This window comes from Heterodontus francisci, unplaced genomic scaffold (genome assembly GCF_036365525.1).
Source record: "Heterodontus francisci isolate sHetFra1 unplaced genomic scaffold, sHetFra1.hap1 HAP1_SCAFFOLD_214, whole genome shotgun sequence".
Classification (NCBI taxonomy): Eukaryota; Metazoa; Chordata; class Chondrichthyes; order Heterodontiformes; family Heterodontidae; genus Heterodontus; species Heterodontus francisci.
The window spans coordinates 3,155,326-3,179,000 of NW_027140909.1; the positions used below are offsets into that span (position 1 = coordinate 3,155,326).

The 23,675-nt window shown below is 46.4% G+C and overlaps 1 protein-coding gene across 1 annotated transcript; it reads right to left on the reverse strand.

Moving 5' to 3' along the window:
- Positions 1-244: 244 nt before the first annotated feature.
- LOC137361382 (probable G-protein coupled receptor 139) lies at positions 245-22,405 on the reverse strand. The gene is made up of 2 exons (XM_068026252.1): positions 22,225-22,405; positions 245-1,146 (listed from the first exon to the last, which is right to left on the reverse strand). Exons 1-2 carry the CDS (start codon positions 22,403-22,405, stop codon positions 245-247), a joined length of 1,083 nt encoding a protein of 360 aa, XP_067882353.1.
- Positions 22,406-23,675: the final 1,270 nt, after the last annotated feature.

Below are 23,675 nucleotides of genomic sequence, written 5' to 3' on the forward strand. Positions count from 1 at the left end.
CACATCACAGGGAGCAGGTCTAGCACCCAGACTGCTGTCACCATAGAGAACAGGCGCCGCAACCCCTGCCCCCGGGCCTGCACCCCCGCGACCCCCGCCACCATTGGGAACAAATACCGCCCCCAGCATTCTATCACCATGGGGAACAGGCCCCGCCCCATAATACCACCATAAAGGCCAGCCCCGCTTAGTCATCACAGGCCCACCCCCAAACTGCTGGGAATAGTCAGTGATTCAGCTGCTTTCATCGTGAAGTTAATTTAAGAATTGGAGTAAAGGGATATTTCAGCACATTGCTCAACTGCTCTCTAAACTGAGTCTGCGTCACGGCGTAAATCGCACTGTTGATGCAGCAACTCATGAGCTGCAGCATGAAGCCCACTTCCTTCAAATAAGCATGTAAATAAACAGACCGATATCCTAAATCAAATATTCGGCCCCAAATTGAATATACCATTAAAACTGCCCATAACAGGATGAAATTTGCCGAGATCACGAACAGTAAAATGATGGATTTCCTTCGACTCTCCATTTCTGGGTCTCTGCGAATCTCCCCACTGCTGTGAGCCCGGAGTCTCCTGCGTCCTCTGTTGCTCACTAAAATGTGTCTGACTGTGGCAGCATTGAGCAGCAGAATCACCACAAATGGAACAATCGGAGTTAGAATGTGATGGAGAAACTGGACTGATGCCCAAACAACAGAGTACCAAACAATGGATGTTACAGAACAAAACCAGGGTTCATTCCACAGCCAATACTGACCAGTTAACATAAAATACCAGGTGATGTTATTTAAACAGCTCAGCACTGTCACTGTTACCAAAACCGCAGCCGCCGTTTTCTCACTGCAATATTTACATTTCAGTTTCTGGCAACAAATGGCCACAAATCGATCAAAGGTAAATGTGACGGTGAACCAGACGGAACAGTCTGTAGCTGCATAAAGCAGGACGGCGTGGATATTACAAACGGATATGGACTGCAGGAACTGGAACTGTTCCTGATAAACAATGGGAATGTGCCTCAATATCAGGTCGAGGATAATGACCAGTAGATCCGCCACTGATATGGCCACCAGGTAGCGAGTAACACATTTGGAGAGACCGCACTTTCCCCGAGAAAGGATCCCAATCGTTAGCAAGTTAACTGTGAGGAAGGGAAATAAACAGAAAAAAATATACATCAGGCTAACAGCAAATTTATCAGTTTGATTGATGACTTATTGAGATTTACAAATATGTTCCTGTATCCCGTGTTGTGAGGAAACGATTGGACCTGAAAAAACGAACTGGAAATGATGCATCAGGTTCGGAGTAAAAAAAAGACAGTTTAAAGCAGTTTGGGGTGTCATTTGTGCATTTGTTATCACATGCAGTCTGTAACTAATTATGGTACCAGTGGCAGGAATTTATGCCGCAGCCAGTGAGTTGAACTCAGTAGAGACTGCGGGAGGCTCGATGGCGGGCCGAAAATATGAAGGGAACCCTGTCTTGGCAATTTGCAGCCCACACCTGGCGCAACTCAGTGGAGCTCGGGAAATTCACTGCCCGGTTTCGTGGCCCGTGTCCCTTAAAGATAAGGATCCAGCCTACAAAAACTGCAGAAACAATCAAGGGGGCAGCAGCTCAGTATCGGCAACACGACCGGGATCAGTGGAACTATGAGTCCTTGACCGGGCCTGGGTGCGGGACCATCTCTTGAGCCCTAACACCAAGTAAGTGTGGCAAAGACACAAGGTCCAGTTAGCTAGTGATGGCTATTGCCTGTCACACACCAGACCTGGGACCTGCACATACGCTGCTGCCCTGAACGCAGGTAAAGATGGCAATGATAGGAGGACCAGTCAGCTAGCGGGGGTCACTACCAGTAATAATCCAGTCCTGGGACCAGGACCATTACTGGAGACTGTGGACCCCAGCTAAGAGTTTTGATGACATCGGGGCCCATCAAGGAGCTGGGCCTGTGCCAGAACTGCTCCCATTCTGGGAACTGTGCCATCGCTGCAATTCATGCTGGATGCTTTGCTGGAGCCCCACACCTCAGGTGAGTGTGGTGGGTGCTTGCGGCCAGTGAGTGACCAGGTCCAAATGCTTTTGAGGCATCAGGCTTGGAAGCATGCCCATTGCAGGAACCCTGCAACTCACGTAAGTGTGTCGAGGACATCGGGGCCAGTCACGGAGCAGGGGACATTGTTGGAACTACATACTTCCTGAGTCAAGGATCATCATTGAGACCCAGACCTCAGGTCAGTGTGGTGGGGCCGCCAGTGTCTGTCAAGCAATTGTGCCTCTGCATGTACCACACCAGGCCTGGCACCAGGACCATCACTGCAGATTGGACACAAGTTAAGCGGGATGTGGCCGGGATCAGTCAGAGACCGGGTACCCTGCTGGAACTGCAGCAGGCCTGGGAGCAGTACCTTAACAGGAGGTTCGACCCCAGATAGGATTGTCAGTCTAGCTGGGATCATTCAGGGACCGCGGCCACTGCCGCTATTCCAGCTGACTAGGACCATTGCTAGAGACCCATAAGCAATGTAAGAGTGGCAGAGTCGCCTGGGCCAGTAAGGAAGTGGGGGCCAAGGCCAGAACGACAGCAGGCCTGGGACCAGACCCATCATTGGATAATTGTCCCCCTGTATTGTGTGCCGGTATGACCACCTCCATATTGAAACAGAGTCCCCTCACACACTACTCCTGGGTTAGATGGAGATAGCAAAAGTGCTCTTGGAAAACCCGGGGTGGGTAGGGCAGAGTCTCCTCCTCCTCCCTTTTTACAGACCTTCACCTCCTGAAGCCTCTGCTCCATTTGTTGGCTATGTTACAGAATCAGAATCACTGTAACTACAGTCCCCATACCTCGTCCAGAGTTGGGTCACCAAATCATCTGTCTGCCCTGAATGTCTGAAGCAGCTCAGATCACAACCACCAGAAAATCATCCACAGCATCTCCACTAACGTTACAATATCAGAAGTAAGTCAAAGGTCCCAGACCTGTAAATTGGATGCCTGGTCCTTTTAAATAACACTAGAGGGGTTTCCTCGTGCTGCTGAATGTATGTTCAGCCGGGAGTGACTAATACAGGCGGTCAGTGGACATGCACAGACCAAGCTTCAAAGACGCACATCAAAGCAGTTGGAATAGCAGTTAGACTTCATATTCCAGAACCCTACATGCTGCTCGAACACACAATGTTCAGCCGCCCTAGAGCACTGAACAGCATGAGACAGTGTGCAGGCCACGATGCAGGTGGCTGGTAGCTCAGCTCGCACCCTTTTACGGATCCAGGCTTGCATAGCATGAGCAATAGTGGTGCCGTGGAACGGAAAATCACGGCCAGGGAGAGATACAGAGGGAAGAAGGAAATTCAGTTTAAATGAGGAAATGGAAATAAACTTGAAGGCAAAAGATTTGCTGCAATATGGGAAATGGACAAATGCAATGGAGGTGTGAGGCCATTGAGAAATTCAAACACAAGAATGAGAATATTAAAATTAAGGTACTGCCAGACAGGGAGCCAATGTAGATCAGTGAGCACAGGGGTGATGGAAGATTGGGATTTCGTGTGCATTGGAATACAGGCAGCAGAGTTCTGGACGGTTTGCAGTTTATGGAGGTTTTTGACTTGGAGGGGTTGCGGGTTATAATTGGCATAAGCAAATGTGGATTTAACGAAAGCATGGATGAGGGTTTATGCAGCAGATGGGCTGAGGCAGAGGTGGAGACGGGTGATATTTCAGAGGTGGTAGTGGGCAGGGTTGGTGATGGAGAGAATATAGAGTTGAACTCAGCTCAGGTTTAAATAGAACACCGAGGTTGCATACAGTCTGGTTCAGCCACAGAAATTGGCCACGGTGGGGTATGTGTTTCACAGAGAGGGGATGGAGTTTGCAATGGAGACAAATGACACTGAGTTCAGTCTTCCAAAAATTTACATTACTGAACAGTATTCCAGTTAAACAGGGTTTGCACATCTCCTAGCTGTAAATTGAGACTTACCATGGACGTAAACAGCAATAAACATGAGGGAGTAAATTACAAGAACAATATTGCAGATTAGTAATGGTTTCGAGAGCGAATAGCTGGAGGATGAGATTCACCTGGAATAACAGCAGCAGCAAGGAGGGCAGAGTTAATTACAGGAGTAGCAATAAAGTAAATATGGTTTATATAATTAATAGCTGTTTCAGGAGTCTTACAAGGGCACCAACAATGGCATGGATGGGCTAGTAAATGCATTGAATAATCTCACATACATATAGGATCCACATTTCTAATGATATCCAGTCATAATACGTCGAGAGATTCCATCCGACACGGGATGGAAAGCCATTCCCACCTGTCGCAGATCAGACCACAGAGACCGGGCCATTCTATCCATCTGATCTGGGATAGTAAAACATGCTGACAAGTCACAGATCAGACAACAGAGACCAGGCCATTCCATCCACCTGATCCAGGATAGAAAATCATTCTCACCTGTCATAGGCCAGACAGCAGAGACCAGGTCATTCAATCCATCTGATCCGGGATAGAATACCATTCTCACCTGTCATAGGTCAGTCAGCAGAGACCCGGCCATTCCATCCATCTGATCCAGGATAGAAAAATATTCTCACTTGTCACGGGTCAGAGAGTAGAGACCAAACCATCCGCATCCCTCAAATCCAAGATAAAAACATTAGTTCCAAATGTGACAAGTAAGACAGCAGAGACAAGGCCATTCCATCCATTCGAACCGGGAAAGAGAACTATTCTCATCTGTCACTGGGCAGACAGCAGAGACCAGGCCATTCCATCCATCTGATCCATGATATAAAATCATTCTCAACTGTCACAGGTCGGACAGAAGAAACCAGGCCATTCCATAAACCCAGTCCAGGATTTAAATAATTCTCACCAGTCATTACGCAGATAGCAGAAACCAGGCCATTCCATCCATCCGATCCAGGATATAAAATCATTCTCACATGTCACTGGTCAGAAAATAAGGGCCAGCCCATTTCACACATCTGATCCGGGAGTGAAAACCATTATCACCTGACACTGGTCAGACAGCAGAGACCAGGCCATTCCAGCCATCCGATCCAGGATATATGATCATTCTCAATTGTCACAGTTCAGACAGCAGAGTTCAAGCTATTCCATCCAATCGAACAGGGATAGATACTATTCTGAGCCGTCACCTGTCCGTCACCTGTCAGACAGCAGTGATCAGTCCATTCCATCCATCTGTTACGTGGTGCGAAAACCATTCTCACCTGCCACAGGTCAGACAGCAGAGACCCGGCCATTCCATGCATCCAATCCGGGACTGAAAACCATTCTTACCTGCCACAGGTCAGACAGCAGAGTCCCGGCCATTCCATACATCCAATCCGGGACCGAAACCCATTCTCACCTGTCAATGGTCATACCACAGTGACCAGGCTATTCGATCCATCTGATCAGGGATAGAGAACCATACTGATTTGTCACAGGTCAGGTAGCAGAGACCAGGCTATTCGATTCATCCGATCAGGGATAGAGAACCATTCTGATTTATCACGGGTCAGATAGCAGAGACCAGGCTGTTCGATCCATCTGATCAGGGATAGAGAACCATTCTGATCTGTCACAGGTCACATAGCAGATATTAGGCTATTCAATCCATCTGATCAGGGATAGAGAACCATTCTGATCTGCCACAGGTCAGATAGCAGAGACCCGGCCATTCCATACATGCGATCCGGGACTGAAAGCCATTCTCAACTGTCACAGGTCAGACAGCAAAGACCATGCCATTGCTTCCATCTCACCTAGGATAGAAAACCATACTCAGCTATCGCAGGTCAGACAGCAAAGACCAGGCCATTCCATGCATCCGATCCAGGACATTAAATCATTCACACCTGTCACTTGTCAGACAGCAGAGAGAAGGCAATTACATTCATCCGATTCGGGATGTAAATGCATTCTCACGTGTCACAGGTCAGATATAAGAGACCAGGCCATTCCACTGATGCAATCCGGGTTAGAAAGTCATTCTCACCTGTCACAGGTCAGACTGGTGAGACCAGGCAATTCCATCCATCCACTCCAGGTTGACATTTATTCTCACCACTCACAGGTCAGAGAGCAGAGACCAGGCCATTCCAGCCATCCGATCCGGGAAAAGGAATATCCTCACCTGTCACTGGTCAGACGGCAGAGACCAGGCCATTCCAGCCAGCCGATCTTGGATGGAAAACTATTCTCACCTGTCTCAGGTCAGACAGCAGAGACCAGGCCATTTCATCGATCGATCCGGGATAGTAAACCATTCCCACCTGTCACAGGTCATCCAGCAGTGACCAGGCCATTCCATCCATCTATCTGGGATAGTAAACAATTCCCACCTGTCTCAGGTCAGACAGCAGAGACCAGGCCATTTCATCGATCGATCCGGGATAGTAAACCATTCCCACCTGTCACAGGTCATCCAGCAGTGACCAGGCCATTCCATCCATCTATCTGGGATAGTAAACAATTCCCACCTGTCACAGGTCAGACAGCAGAGATCAGGCCATTCCATCCATCCGATCTGGGATGCATAACCATTCTCACCTGTCACAGGTCAGACAGCAGCGATCAGGCCATTCCATCCATTCGATTCGGGCTAGACCATCATTCCCTCCTGTCACAGTTCAGAGAGCAGAGGACAGGCCATTTCATCCATCCAATCCAGGAAAAAAAACATTCTTACCTGTCACAGGTCAGACAGCAGAGACCAGGCATTCCAAGCATCCAATCCGGGTAGAAAACTATTCCCATATGTCTCAGGTCAGACAGTAGAGACCAGACCATTCCACCCAGCCGATTCGGAAAAGAAAACACTTCCCACCTATCACAGAGCAGAAAACAGTGACCAGGCCATTCCATCCATCCGATCCAGGATATAAACCATTCTCACCTATCACAGGTCAGATAGCGGAGGCCAGACCAATCCGTCCATCCGATCAGGATTCTGATAGCCATGCACACCTTTCACAGGTCAGACTGTAGAGACCAGGCCATTTTATCCATCCAATCCAGGGTAGAAAAACATTCCCACCTGCAACAGGTCTGACAGCAGAGACCAAGCCGTTCCATAGAAACAGAGAAAATAGGTGCAGGAGTCGGCCATTGGGGCCTTCGATCCTGCTCCGCCATTCATTATGATCATGGCTGATCGTCCAACTCGGTAGCCTGTTCCAGCTTTCGTCCCATACCGTTTGATCACTTAAATCCAAGAGCTATATCTAACCCTTTTTTGAAAACATACAATGTTTTCGCCTCAACTGCTTTCATAGTAGCGAATTCTACAGGCTCACCACTCTCTGGCTGAAGAAATATCTCCTCATCTCAGTCTTGAAAGGTTTACCCCGTATCCTTAGAATATGACCCCTGCATCTGACTCCCCCACTATCGGGAACATCCTTCCTGCCTTGACTACCCTGTCAAGTCCTGTTGGAATTTTATAGCTTTCGATGAAATCCCCCCTCACTCTTTTGAATGCAAGCGAATATAATCCGAACCGACTCAATCTCTCCTCATACGTCAGTCCTGCCATCCCAGGAATCAGTCTGGTAAACCCGATTCTACGACTGTTCTCTAAGTGCTCTGCTATAAAATTTTTGATAATGGACTCTAAAATTTTCCCCACTACCGACGTCAGGCTGACTGGTCTAGAATTCCCTGATTTCTGTCTACCTCCTTTTTAAAATACTGGGGTTGCATTAGCTACCCTCCAATCTATAGGAACTGTCCAAGAGTCAAGAGAATCTTGGAATATGACCACCAATGCATTATCGGCCCTCAATCCCGTCAATTTCCGCAGCACCATTTCTCTACTAATACTGATTTATTTTAGTTCCTCTCTCTCACTAAGCCCTGTGTTCCCCAACATTTTTGGTATGATATTTTTGTCATCCTTTGTGAAGACAGAACCAAAGTATGCATTTAGTTGGTCAGCCATTTCTTTATTCACCATAATAAAGTCCCATGTTGCTGATGGTAAGGGACCTACATTTGTTTTCACCAATCTTTTTTCTCTTCACATACCTATAGAAACTGTTACAGTCAGTTTTTAGGTTCTGCGCAAGCTTGCTCTAGTACTCTATTTTCCCCTTCTTAATCAATCCATTGTTCCTCCTTTGCTGAATTCTAAACTGCTCCCAATCCTCAGGTCTGTTGTTTATCCTGGCAAATTTATATGCCTCTTCCTTGAATCTAATGCTATCTGTAATTTTCCTTGTAAGCCATGATTTGGCTACCTTTCCTGTTTTACTTTTGCGCCAGACAAGTATAAACAATTGTTGCAGTTCATCCATGCTCTCCTTAAATGTTTGCCATTGCCTAACCACCGTCATCCCTTTAAGTGACAATCCGTCATGGCCAACTCGTGCCTCATGCCGTCGTAGTTTCCTTTACTATGATTCGGGACCCTTGTCTCATAATCAAATCTGTCACTCTCCATCTTGATGAAGAATTCTATCATATTATAGTCACTCATCCTGAACGTGTCTCGCACCACTAGATTGTCAATTATTCCTCTTTCATTACACAATACCCAGTCAAGGATGGCCTGTTCTCTGGTTGGTTTCTCAAGGTATTGGTCCGGAAAACCGTCCTGTATATACTCCAAGAATTCCTCCTCTGCGGTACTGTGATTAATTTGATTTGCACAATCTATATGCAAATTAAAGTCACCCATAATTACAGATGTTATTTTATCGTATGCATCCCTAATTTCCTGTTTAATGTCAGTCCCAACATCAGGAGTCTATATAGAATCTCCACTAGCGTTTTTGCCCCTTAATGTTTCTAAGCTCTGCCCATACAGATTCCACACCGTCAGAGCTTATATCTTTCATTACTATTGCGTTAATTTCCTCTTTTACCAGCAATACATCTCCACCATCTTTTGGTTTTGTCTGTGCATCCTAAATACTGAATACCCTTGGATGTTCATTTCTCCTTCCTGGTCACCTTGCAGCCATGTCTCCGTAATCCCAACTATATCATACCCGTTCACATCTATTTCCACGATTAATTCATCCACTTTATTGCTGACGCTCCACGTGTTAATTCTAATTCAGCCGATCCAGGAATGAAAACTATTCTCACCTGTCACAGGTCAGACAGCAGAGACCAGGCCATTCAATCCAACCGATTCAGGATCGAAAACCATTCTCACCTGTCACAGGTCAGGCAGTTGAGACGAGGCCATTCAATCCAACCGATTCAGGCTCGAAAACCATTCTCACCTGTCACAGGTCAGACAGCAGAGACCAGGCCATTCAATCCAACGATTCAGGATCGAAAACCATTCTCACCTGTCACAGGTCAGGCAGCAGAGACCAGGCCATTCCATCCATCCGATCCGGGATAGAAAACCATTCTCACCTGTCACAGGTCAGGCAGCAGAGACGAGACCATTCAATCCAACCGATTCAGGATCGAAAACCATTCTCACCTGTCACAGGTCAGGCAGCAGAGACGAGGCCATTCAATCCAACCGATTCAGGATCGAAAACCATTCTCACCTGTCACAGGTCAGACAGCAGAGACCAGGCCATTCAATCCAACCGATTCAGGATCGAAAACCATTCTCACCTGTCACAGGTCAGACAGCAGAGACGAGGCCATTCAATCCAACCGATTCAGGATCTAAAACCATTCTCACCTGTCACAGGTCAGACAGCAGAGACCAGGCCATTCAATCCAACCGATTCAGGATCGAAAACCATTCTCACCTGTCACAGGTCAGACAGCAGAGACCAGGCCATTCAATCCAACCGATTCAGGATCGAAAACCATTCTCACCTGTCACAGGTCAGACAGCAGAGACCAGGCCATTCAATCCAACCGATTCAGGATCGAAAACCATTCTCACCTGTCACAGGTCAGACAGCAGAGACCAGGCCATTCCATCCATCTGATCCGGGATAGAAAACCATTCTCACCTGTCACAGGTCAGGCAGCAGAGACGAGACCATTCAATCCAACCGATTCAGGATCGAAAACCATTCTCACCTGTCACAGGTCAGGCAGCAGAGACGAGGCCATTCAATCCAACCGATTCAGGATCGAAAACCATTCTCACCTGTCACAGGTCAGACAGCAGAGACCAGGCCATTCAATCCAACCGATTCAGGATCGAAAACCATTCTCACCTGTCACAGGTCAGACAGCAGAGACGAGGCCATTCAATCCAACCGATTCAGGATCTAAAACCATTCTCACCTGTCACAGGTCAGACAGCAGAGACCAGGCCATTCAATCCAACCGATTCAGGATCGAAAACCATTCTCACCTGTCACAGGTCAGACAGCAGAGACGAGGCCATTCAATCCAACCGATTCAGGATCGAAAACCATTCTCACCTGTCACAGGTCAGACAGCAGAGACCAGGCCATTCAATCCAACCGATTCAGGATCGAAAACCATTCTCACCTGTCACAGGTCAGACAGCAGAGACCAGGCCATTCAATCCAACCGATTCAGGATCGAAAACCATTCTCACCTGTCACAGGTCAGACAGCAGAGACCAGGCCATTCCATCCATCTGATCCGTGATAGAAAACCATTCTCACCTGTCACAGATCAGGCAGCAGAGACCAGGCCATTCCATCCATCCGATCCGGGATAGAAAACCATTCTCACCTGTCACAGATCAGGCAGCAGAGACCAGGCCATTCCATCCATCTGATCCAGAACAGAAAAACCTCCTCACCTGTCACAGGTCAGAGAGCAGGAACTAATCCATTCAACACACCCAATCCGGATAGAGTATCATTCTCACCTGTCACAGATCAGATAGCATGGACAACATAGACAGCAGAGACCAGGCCATTCCATCCATTTGATCCTGGATGGAAAACCATTCTCACCTGTCACAGCTGGGATGTCTACATTGTCTATTATGAGTTTGTGTTGTATTTGTACTGTCACTCCTCAATAAACTATTTGTGACTCCTTAACCGTCTTTTGGTCATCTCTGACACTCGTTCAGATCTTAAAATGATGGCGGAGAGAGATCACAGTGGTTGGAACCATCGGCTTGCTTTTCTTGGTTTGCAAGAAATGACAAACTCAGTTAGACATGTGTGATCATAGTTGGGACAGTGCTGGAAACTTGGAGACAGACAGAAAGAATTTACACTTGTTCAAGCATGTGTGATTATTGCTGAGAAAGATAGGAAATGTCGAGATAGCGAGAGTTTACACACGGTAAAACACGTTTCATCATTGCTTGAACGGATAGGAAATATTGAGACAGAGAGAGTTTACACTTGGTCAAACATGCCTGATCATCAGTGGCAATGCCACGGAAATGTCCAGACAAAGAGATAGGGTTTAATTCTTGTCAAACGCTTGTGATAATCACTTAGTACGGGTACGTCTAAAGCCAGAAGTACAATGTTGTAAGTATATCACAGGAAATAGTTGATACAGAACCTGCCTGAGGCAAACATGTGTCCATGGGGTGATGGACATCCGAAGGATTTTAGAGTGTGATGCGAATTACAATTACATTCTTTGTAGAATCTCTGAGGACGTCCAGAAATGCAATTTTAAGTAAAAATATAGACGGAGATAAGTTGGGCTATAGGAAACACTTATGTGACTAACAGGCAAATAATAAAAAAAAACACAAAAAATGGAAGGAACAGGTAGACAAGGCAAAATGAAAAGGGAAGGTTAGCAAGACAGCATTTGCATCATGAACTATCGGTTACTCTGAAAGCAGGAGCCATATGACAGAATACATTACCTGAGAAAATTGGAACAAATACTGGACTAAAACATTGAGTAATAAACAGAAAATACCAGACTAGGTGAAGTGTTGGAAGATGTGAGGAGGGGTTTCGAGAGAATATGACCAATGTCAAAGTCCCGTCTCCACTGAAGCTGAACTGTGCCCCGTGTTTTGATAACATCAAACACCTTCAGATGCAATGAGTCAACAGTGGGTACAAGTGGCCGCTCTCTGCAAACACAAAGCCAGATTTCCCAGTTCTTGTTGGGACAACATATTTCAGGTAAATCACAGCTTCAGCTCTGCCTCCTTACAAGGGCGGCAAGATAACTGGAAAATACCGGTGTGTGCGTAACCCGAGCCTAAACTGCGTGCCAGCCTAAGAACAAGCCTGACATAGATGGAGTCAGTGACCGGCCATCCACAGTCACTGACGGTAAGGGACATGTCACCACCAAAACCACACTTAGATCCCTTACCCCTGTTGCGGCCAGGGCTCTAAAGCAGAAACTGGGAGTGGTGTATATGAGCAGCAGCTCCCTCGATCTCCTACCGAGGTGGGATATTTTTAAAGTCATTTACCAAGAATTAGAAGGTTAAACAGGTTCCCTTGAGTTAAAACAAGAGATGGATCAGATTATTCTGGTCGAGGGCACGATAGAGGATACAGAGACTGACCTGTGGAGGGCACTGGGGGCAGGAAACATTGACGTTCATCAGGTCCTGGCCAATACCAAGCAGGATCTTACCGAGCGCCCGAGTGTCTTCACAGATAGGCTCCATGTCATCTTGAGGCACAATAGCGAGGATGGGGTAAACCATTTTAATTCTCCAGGTTTGAACCCCCTCTTTCTGAGTGCCCTCCAACCATGAGTCAATTTAGCTCTGGTATTGAAATCACCTAAAACACATCTTGTCACCATCTGTGTATCCAATGCGCAACAGCTTGGGAGCATATCAATGCCAATATTCCCTGAGCACGCATCAAACTTAAGGCAGTGGCTGTCCAGGTTCCACTACCCAATCAGAGATCAGTTGACTTAAGTCAATAAGCGTGCCACAGTGTGCTGTTCTAATTCTTACTGCCTCGGCCACTATGCTGCTGCTATAGTTGCGTTGTTGATTGTGATAGTAACAGTGATTCCTGCTATCCCCCAGGCTGGGGCATTGTGCATGTGACTGCTGCAATAGCGGCATTCGTGAGACTGACAGTAACTGTTATTCCTGCTATCCTCCAGACTGGGCCATTGTGCCTGAGATTGCCGCAATAGGGAGATTAGTCAGACTGACAGAAAGTTTGATTCTCGCCATCCTCCAGGCTAGATCACTGTGCCAATGACAGCTGCAATAGGGTATTGGTGAGACTGATAGTAACTGTGATTTCCCCTATCCTCCAGGCTGGGCCACTGTGCCTGTGACTGCTGCAATATGTACATTGGCGATACTGACCGGAACTGTGATTCCCGCTATCCTCCATGCAGGCCCACACTGCCTGCGACTGCTGCCAGAGGCATATTGCTGAGACTGACAGTAACTATCCCGCTATCCTCCAGTTTGAGTCACTGTGCCTGTGAGTGCTGAAATCGAGACATTGACGAGTCTGACAGCAACAGTGATTCTCGCTATGCCCTGGGACTGACGGCTGCCAACACTGTTGAGCAGCGGCAGGAGCGGATGGACGCAGCAATTGAAGTCATGTAGATTAGTAACAGAGGTTTGTAAGTTCCCATAGTGCATCAGATACCCGAGCAAATGGTACAATAACATCAGCGATAAAGGCCCATTAGCTGCTAATTCCCCCATTTTGCTGGTTAGAAAACCGGATGGCAGCTGGTGACTGAATATTGACCAGGACAAACTCAATTCACTCACCCTTGTGTGAACCCGTTTGAAGGAGAGACACCACCATCCTGTTCTCCAGGATGCCCAGCGGCAGGGCTGTATACTCCACCCTTGATATCTCTAATGGTTATTGGAATATCTCAGCAAAACTGGAGAAACAATTTAAATTCTCATTCACTTCTGAGGACAGCGACACCTCTGGACAGGTCTGCCACAAGTGGTTCCAAAATAGCCCACTATTTTCCACAAATGTATGGCCGGGGCCCTTATGAGATTTTCACAGCCTTCCTGCTTGTTGCAATATGCCAATGATCTCTTCGGCATCACCACAGACCGTGTCCACACATTTAATCCTTTTACAGGAACTACTGCAACTACTTTGGGAGCTGGACTAAAATACCATCCACGGAAAACCCAGCTAGTGTAAGATCGTGTCACCTTTCTAACTGTCCAGATTGGATCATCCAGCATCCACCCAGAACAACATCAGATCAAGACCATCCAGTGTCTATCCCTGCCCTCTCAAAGACTGCCCCGTGGCCTATCCTCAAGCTGGTGGGGTATCAGCGGACCCTCATCACGTGTCTGCCCCTGCCCATCTCAAAGACTGACCTCTGTTCTATTCTCAGGCTAGTGAGGTATCAGTGGACCCTAATCGTTCGATTAGCAAAGACTGCTGCCCCTCTTTATGAACTACCTAATGATGATAATGACCAGGTGTAACCCTGTTGGACTGAAGGGAGCATGGAAGCAGTAACACATTTGAAGAAAACTGTCGCCCAGACAACATGTCTTATCACACCTAACCCTGACAAGACATTCCACACGGAGGTGGGGGACGCAGAGACAAGCCTGGCTGCTGTCCTATGTAGGGAAAACCAGTAGAAACTGCTCCCCATTGTCAATGTCTTTAGAATTATGAACTGGGATGGACTGATGTACTCTGTTTGAGAAGGACACTCGTTAACCACGTTCTGGGGAATCACACATTTCACTTACATCAAGGGGTTCAACAGGTGATACTGTCCATTCTATTGTAAACTTTCCCAGTCGGTAGGCAGTAGTAATAGTCTGTCCCTGTCATAGAGTTGTAGAGTCACAGTCATGTCGGCACAGAATGAGACTATTCGGCCAATCGAGTCCATGTGAGCTCTTTGTAGATAAATCCAGGCAGTCTCATTCTCCAGCTCTGTCTCCATATTCCTGCAAGTTTATTTCCCTCAAGTGTTCATACAATATCCTTTCGAAATCATTCATGATCTCTGCTTCTACCAGTCCAGTAGGCAATGATTTCCAGGCCATTCCCACTCGCTGTGTAAAAAAGTGTTTCCCCACATCCCTCTGCATCTCTTGCCCACAACCTTCACTCTGGTCCTTGCACCAATAACGAATGGGAACATCTTTTCCTGTCTACCTTATCCAAACATATCATCATCTTGTATACCTCTATCAAATCTCCCCTCAGTGTCCTTTGCTACAAACACCCACACACAGTGAAACACAATCACTGACTTTCTACCCTCTCTCTTACAAGGCAACATGGCCCTTAATCACAGGGAGGGGCAGTGAACCGTCAGGGGCCAGGCATACGTTCATCCCCTGAGCCTGTGCAGCAGATCGTTCTCTACATCATGGGATTGGCTATGACAGAGCCCGAAGCATTCGGCATCTCTGCGAAAATTCAGAATTATGTTATGTTCCTGCCTTCTGTCCCTTCTTACTTCCCACCTCCCCCTCATCCTGCTGGCTGGAATGATGCACAAGCTACAGATGATGGGAGCATGGACCTCATGCCTTCCATCCCACCATTGTCCCTCACCCCAGCCCTCCCCTTCTGATTTTATTCGTTCCAATGTTAACCTAAAACTGCCAGCTTCGCAGTGACAGCTGCTCCAGGAAACAGAAAGAGAGAGAGATAGCGAGAGAGAGAGAGAGAGAGCGGCAGCACAGCACTGATGGTGAAGCCCCATCACATGGTCTGATGCTCACAGCCACCAGCACAAATACTTACACTGCGTGTACCTTAGAGGCTGGTATCGAGTCGGAATCTGCACGTGGTGAGTCACCGAGCATAAGTGAGCTGCAGCCAGACCAGGGGGAAAGGTTCGTTCATGTGTCAGATCACCAGAGGGCGAAGTCACAAACGAGTTATAATACACAGGACTCAGATGTGAATATTGCTGGAGCAGCATACAGGAGAATGCTGATGGACATGTGCACTGAGATACAGGCCTGTAAGCCTGTCACTGTCAAGAAACATGGAGTAGTCCAGCTCCAATATGGCACACGACATTGCACAAAACTTGAAGCCCATTATTTTCCCTGTGTAAGTGGTCACTAACTCCATGAGAGCAATCGGGGACCCTGCTGTGATGCGGTGTCTTGTGACCATTGTCTTAGCTTCCACTGCAGCACAGGCGGCAGCCACCCAGCGTCTCAGTGCTGCATTGGAAGCACAGACAGTGTTCATGAGATCCATGCTTGATGCCATGCAGAATCAGAATCAACCCGACTGCTGCCATAATGGCTGTTTATCTCAGTGCTCAAAGGGATTTGCTGGCTTTTACAGCTGCCCAGCAATCTGTAATCCAGTAGATTACTAGGATTGTTGAGGTGTCGCTTTGTGGGACTAGCAGCGGCTAACTGGAGCAGGAACCTGCTGTCCTCTCTCTCAGTATGACAGCATTTGTTCTCCCTTCACTGCCATTCCACCAGTCTCCTTGCTGTTACCCAACAGCCAGCCCAAGCTTCTGCAGCCCATGTTTCGGTGGTCCAGTACGGATCCGAGCCCTCAAGGCCCAGCACTGCCCGAGGACGTGCTGCAAGGCCATCTGCAGTCTTCCCAGTAAAAGCCAGCAGCCTTCCACTCGCCATGCTGCAGCCACTGGGCAAAAACTGAGTAGGAACACTACACAAGTTGCGGTAAACCCCAAAACAGGCACGAAGGGGATACACAAGGTTAAATAGTTCAGTTGTGTTTGTATAATTTGAAGTATTGTTGGATAAAGATGTTGATGGAAATGTTTTTGTTGGTGTTTATTTTTTGCAGGATGATGACAAAGGGGACGCTGTGATGGGGCATCTCAGATGGGTATAATGGTGGAGAATGGGGGATCCATGGTTGGAAAGGGAACTTGTCCTCTGGGAACCAGAATCTTAGCAGGGCCTCTTCGCCAGCCTGCATGGGTGGAAGGCATCCAAGAAATATCCTGCCTGCCTCCTCCTCCTCCTCCACAGATGGCTTCCCGATTCCTCGTGGCAATGTCCGTGCTGTCATGATGGTGATGATATGAAGGGGGCAGCATTACATCCTGAACTTGGACACTCGCTCCAGTGTGCACTGAAGGGCTCCCCCCTGGCGGTTCAGACATCGGAAACATTGCTTCATCACATCGATGGTCTGTTCCACGATGTTCCTCGTGGTGTGCTTGATTGTCAGTGGGGCGTGGGTTTGGGTGTGTGGAATTATTAGCCATGGATAGAGAGACATATCCATTGTCTGTGAGGATTCACATTCTGGCTCTCCTCGTTGTCCTGAAGATTATGGGAACAGCTGACTGATTCAGAATGAAGGTGGACATTCACATAGAAACATGGAAAAACATAGGAGCAGGAGTAGGCCATTCGGCCCTTCGAGCCTGCACCGCCATTCAATACGATTATGGCTGATCAACCAAAACTCAGTACCCTGTTCCCGCTTTCTCCCGTATCCCTTGATCCCTTCAGCCCTAGGAGCTGCATCTAACTCTTTCTTGAATATGTTTAATGATTTGACCTCAACTGCTTTCTGTGGTAGAGAATTCCACAAGTTCACCACTTTCTGGGTGAAGATAATCCACCTCCTGTCAGCCCTGATGACTTTCCCTGTATGCTTAGACAGTACCCCTTGGTCCTGGACTTCCCCAATATCCTTCCTGCATCTAATCTGTCCAGTCCTATTAGAATTGTACAGGTTTCTATGAGATCCCCTCATTCTTCTAAACCCTAGCGAATACAAGCTTAATCGACCTCTCTTCACGCGTCAGTCCTTCCATTCCAGGAATCCGTCAGCTGAACCTTCGCTGCACTCATTCCATAGCAAGAATATCCTTCCTCAGATAATATTCGCCAACATGATGTGCAGGACATGGCCAGACACCAGCTGCACATTAATGGAGTGAGAGTTTCTTTTTTCTGTTCCTTAACCTTGCTTCGTTGAAATGGGGGCACCGCAGAGCCACGTACACCATCAGGAATCCCACTATCCTGAAAAAGACACGGGACCTCTCAACCTGCTTCTCTCTGCTGAGGGAGCATTCAGTATAATTCACCACACCCGGCATAGCTGGCCTCTGTCACTTATCGGATACATCAATAATCTGCCTGTTGGGAGATTGAGGCTCAGGCAGAGGAGGGTCAGTAATCAATTGGATAACATTCTTCATCAGGGTTGAAAACACCAAGCTGCAGTAAATGGTCGTTTTCCAGACTGGAGAATGGGAGATGGTGGTTTTCCAAAAGGGTCAGTGTTGGGACCACTGCTTTTTGCCATATATAAATGCCTTGGATTTTGGAATACGGAGTAGGATCTCAAAATTTTCTGATGCTACCAATCCTGGAGGAGTGGTAACAGTAAGGATGATACAAAGCACCTTAAACAGGACATCGATAATCTATCAGAATGGGCAGACAAGTGGCAGATCGAATTTAATACAGACAAGTGTGAGGTGATGCATCTTGGAAGAAGGAATTGGGAGAGGCAATATAGAGTTAATGACACAGTTCAAAAGCGTGTTCAGGAACTGAGGGAGTTGGATGTGCATGTGCATCCATCTTTGAAGGTGACAGGACGTATTGAGAGAGTGGTCAGTAAAGCATGTGGGATCTTGGGCTTCATAAAAGAGGGATTGAGTACAAAATCAGGGAAGTTATTCTGAACATTTATAAAGCTCCTATTAGGCCCCAACTACAGTATTGCGTGCATTTCTGGTCACCAGACTTTCGGATGAATGTAAGGGTCTTTATGAGTGTGCAGAGGAGATTTACGAGAATGACACCAGAGATAGGAATATTTGTTACAACGTTAGGCGAGTAATACTCGGTTTGTTCTCCTTAGAACAAAGGAGATTGAGGGAGATTTGAAAAAATGTTTAAAATTATGTCAGGTTTAGATAAGTTAGACAAGGAAAAATGTATCTCTTAACTAATGGTATTCGGACTGGGGGATACAGATTGAGGATTTTGGGCAAGAGAGGCAAGGGGACTGTGACGAAGTAAATTGGTTTATGCAGCAGTTGGTAATGACCTGTATCACGAATGGATGGAAACCAACTGCAAATTTTATTTTTGTGCACTTGGGTATTATTGTTAGCTGCCATTATAAACAGATTTTGAAAATTATGTTACTGCTGTGTTCAACTTGTTTAGACATAGAAGGGGATGAGATCCCTTCAACAACAGGGGGTTGGACAGTTACTTGAAGAGGTCCAGTCACATGACCTGGAAGCTAGACTTTTTAGCCTGTCTGGTTTTGAAACAGTTTTAATGGGAGTCACTAGCTTGTATAGGAAAGCGGCTACCTGGAAGCTACCCCTGGGGCCTGCCTGCAAAGAGGAAATAAGAATCCACATTCTGCAAAACAGCAACAAAATATGTCTGTTCTCTGGCAGTTTTTCTTCAGCAGAAAAGGGGTGAAATCAGAAACGAAGTTTTCTCATTTTATCTACGAAAGTGCAAGAAGAGGAAATTATAAGAACATAGATTTCATCTGACTGCTACTCCACTCGGCATTTCCAGTTGGTTAATTCCAGCTTTATGTTAGTAAAAAAACGGACTGTAGTTTCAACTGGAACCTTCGTCAGTTTGCAATTAAGTTACTTTTCTACTTGTTAAATGTCCTTAACCTTTCGATGTTTTTACTTTTCCTTGTATGTTTGTGAGCATTTATTGCAAAGTTAATCCCCTCCCGAATGTACGATCATGTGTTAATAAATCCTACATCTATTTTAAACTTTAACAACAGTGTTGTTGCGCGCCTTTAAATGTCAAGCATTACAAACTGAGGGAGAGGCGAAATACATATTGAGGATTTTCCTTATTATTTTTAGAGAAGGGAAAAAATAAGCCACAATCTGCTTGAGAACAGGTTGCTGAACATATAGAGACATGTGTCCTCAAAATTAACTGCATCTGTGTAACACCTGGAACTCGCTGCCCACGAGGATTGTGGAAGTGGAGACAATCAACGACTTCAAAAGGAAATTGGTGGGCATTTGTTGAAATGAAATTGCAGGGCTATGGGGACCGAGTAAGGAAAAGGAACTGACCGCGTAGCTCAGTGGACAGCCGGCATAGATTCGTTGGGCCGAATGGACTCCTTCTGTGCCGTCAGTGACTCTAAGATTCTATGGTGTGTGTGTCACATTCTGCTGTCTAGAAAGATCCAGATACATAGGAGTTCAATCAAACTGTGAACTTAACGGCCACTGACAGTTCCGTCTTTACCCTGGTGTGAAGCTCCAGGTCATGTTACACAGATGATACAGCTCTATGACAACCTCCTATTGAATCAGAGTCACCTCATACACTGCTCCTGGGTTACGTGTAGGTAGTAAACGTGCTCTTGGAAAACCCGGGGTCTGTAGGGCATAGACCCCACCTCCTGCCTCATTACAGAGTTTCCCATCCCTACAGCCTCTGCTTCATTTGTTGGTCATGTTACAGACCCAGAGACACTGTAACTACAGTCCCCAGACCACGTCCAGAATTGGGTCGCCAAATCCTCCGTCCTCCCTGAATGTCTGCACCAGCTCACAACACAACCTCCAGCACCTCCACCAACGTTACAGTAGCAGAAGCAAGTAAAAAGCCCCTCACCTGTACGTTCGATGCCCGGTCCAATTAAATAGCACTGGAGGAGGTTCCTCGTGCTGATGAATGTCTGTTCAGCTGAGAGTGACTAACACAGGCTGTCAGTGGACAAGCACAGACTAAGTTTCAAAGATGTACATCAAAGCTGCTGGAATGGCTTATTGATGTCACTTCAAACCCCTCGCCACACTAAAATCAGATGCTTAATGAACTGAGTCTGGAGCCCTGTCCAGCATAAAGCACTGGAAGTGACCGGCAGCTCAACTCAAACCATTTAATGGATCCAAGCGTCCATGGCCTTGGGCCCGGTGACGCTGTGGAGCTGGAAATTATGGCCAGGATTAGATACAGTGAGAAAGACCATCCGGCCGCACCACCATATGAATTAGGAGCACAAGTAGGCCAATGTGCCGCCGAGTCTGTTGCACCAGCGGCGGCACAGTGGTGCAGTGGTTAGCACCGCAGTCTTACAGCGCCAGGGACGCGGGTTCGATTCTGGGTGCTGCCTGTGCGGAGTTTGCAAGTTCTCCTTGTGTCTGCGTCGGTTTCCTGCGGGTGCACCGGTTTTCTCCCACATGCCAAAGACTTGCAGGTTGATACGTTAACTGCCCCTAGTAGAAGTAGGTGGTAGGGAAATATATAGGGACAGGTGGGGATGTGGTAGGAATATGGGATTAGTGTAGGATTAGTATAAATGGGTGGTTGATGGTCGGCACAGACTTGGTGGGCCGAAGGGCCTGTTTCAGTGCTGTATCTCGAAAACCATTTAATAAGTTCATGGTTATTCTGTTTCTGTCTCGAATTCCACACTGCCATCTACCCCGATAATCTTTGATTCTATTGCCTAACAAGAATCTATCAATCTCGACCTTAAAAATATTCAGTGATCCCGCTCCCATCACCTTCTGAAGCAGAGAATTCCAAATTCGCACAACTCTCTGAGGGAAAAACAAAACCTGGTCGCCTCTGAGCTAAAAGGGCGACCACTAATTTTAAAAAGTACCTTTTCAAACTGTTACTTTTAAAGGGGAATTGCAGAAAAGACTTTCAGGCAAACGCTTTGCAGGGATATGGGAATGGAAAGTGGAATGGGACTAATTGGAGGGGTGAGGCCATGGAGGGATGCAAACACAAGAATGAGAATATTAAAGTTGAGGTCCTGACAGACCGGGAGCCAATGTAGATCAGTGAGCACAGGGGTGAAGGGTGACAAGGATTTGGTGTGAGATAGGATACAGGCAGCAGAGTTCTGGATGTGTTGAGGCTTATGAAGGTTTACAACTGGGAGGGATCGCAGGATAGAATTGGAACAGTTAAGTGTGGATTTAAGAAAGGCATAGATAAGGGTTTATGCAGCAGATGGGCTGAGGCAGAGCTGGAGACGGGTGACATTATAAAGATGATAATAGGCAGGCTTGGTGATTGACAGAATATGGAGATGAACTCAACTGAAGTTTAAATAGAACACAGAGATTGCAAATTGTCTGGTTTAGCCTCAGACATTGGCCAGTAAGTGGTACATGGACATTGGACGGAATTGCTTCTGGAGGTTGATTACACTAGCTCAACTCTTCCCAAAATTAAAATTGCAAGATGATTATTTCAGTGAAACAGGTCTTGCAGATTTCATAGCCGGAAGTAGAGACCTACCAGGGACAGCAACAGCAGCAAAGTTGAGAGACTAAATTACAAGAACTCTGATATAAGGAGGGCAGAACGGTAATGCAGTTAAACATGCTTTATAGAATTAGTAGCTGAATAGCGAGACTTACCAGGGACACCAATAATAGCCAGGGTTGGATAGTAAATGTACTGAATAATCCTCAATGCGAGATACATCCGATAGTCTAATGAGTACCAATCGTAATTTGTAGAAAGAATGTCAAACTCCCAAATGAAATTCCTGCCCATTGTTGTAACATTCCCATCGACTGCTGTCAGATTCTGATCCATTGTTGTAACCTTGCAAACTACTGCTGTCAGATTATGATCTATTCTCTCCCTCTCTCTAGAGCTGCTAAACCCTAATGGTGCCGGGGGTGATCCTGCCGCTGACACTATGTGATAACACATTGAAAGGAGTCCCTGTATTAATAGAAGAGGGGAACCCTCCAGAGGCACAATTAGAGTCCATGGAGATTGGCATTAATTACAGGAACTGAACAAACAACTTCAGTTGATCACTTTCAATCCAACACTTTTTGTACCACAATAAACTAGACCATTTACCCGGTCTGGATGGCATGTCTGAGGGTTGGTGAGGCAAAGGATGGTGCAAAGAGAAGAGGCACTGGCTAGAATCTTTCAATTCTCTTTGGAGTTGGGAGTGATGACAGAGGAGTGGAGTGTTGTAAATGTTAAACTCTGTTTACAAAATTGAGAGATGGGGAAAACACTGTACAGGCTAGTCATTCTGACGTCAGTCGGGAAGAAATTTTGGTAAATGATAGAAATGTAACAGTCTTTGAGCAAGTGAAATATGGGAAGAGGAAAGAAGAACAAGAAGGAAGGTCTGTGATGGGACTTCGAGGAGAGAGATTAAATGGCAAACTGTTATATTTCCAACGTTTACCAGTTCTGATGAAGGGTCACGGAACTGAAACTTAAACTCTGTTTCTCTCTGCACAGATGCGGCCAGACCTGTTCCGTATTTCCAGCACATTCTGTTCTCATTAAGATATATGTATATATTAGATGAAAATAGACTGAACCAGATATCATGCAGAAAGAAATTGAAACTTTCCAGATATAAGTTGCCTAACTGTCACACTGGTGAAAACTGCACAGCGCATTATTTACATTGATTCAATAATGTCCACATCTGCCTACGGATTCTGTTCACAGCAATGTTGGCATTTTAACAATAATGTCTCCCTCTGTTCGTAAATATTGCACAGTTCAATGGTTGCATAAAAGCAGGAATATGCCCCTCTACTTGTGCGTACACAGTTCAATATTTACAGTTTAAGTGATGATGAATGCTGAAGACCGCAAGGCGTAATTTGATGCATTAATATCTCCCTCCATTGATGACTACTGGTTTATACCTCTGTTGTGGAATTCCTCACAGTGCACAGTTACATATGCACAGTGATATCCTCATCATCTTTTGTACTGGGCAGTAATTGGTTATACTTACACCATAATGCCTGCATGCACCTGTAGATTCTAAAGCATAAACTGTGCCAATGGCTCCAACTGATGCAATATGTGCTTTCTCGAC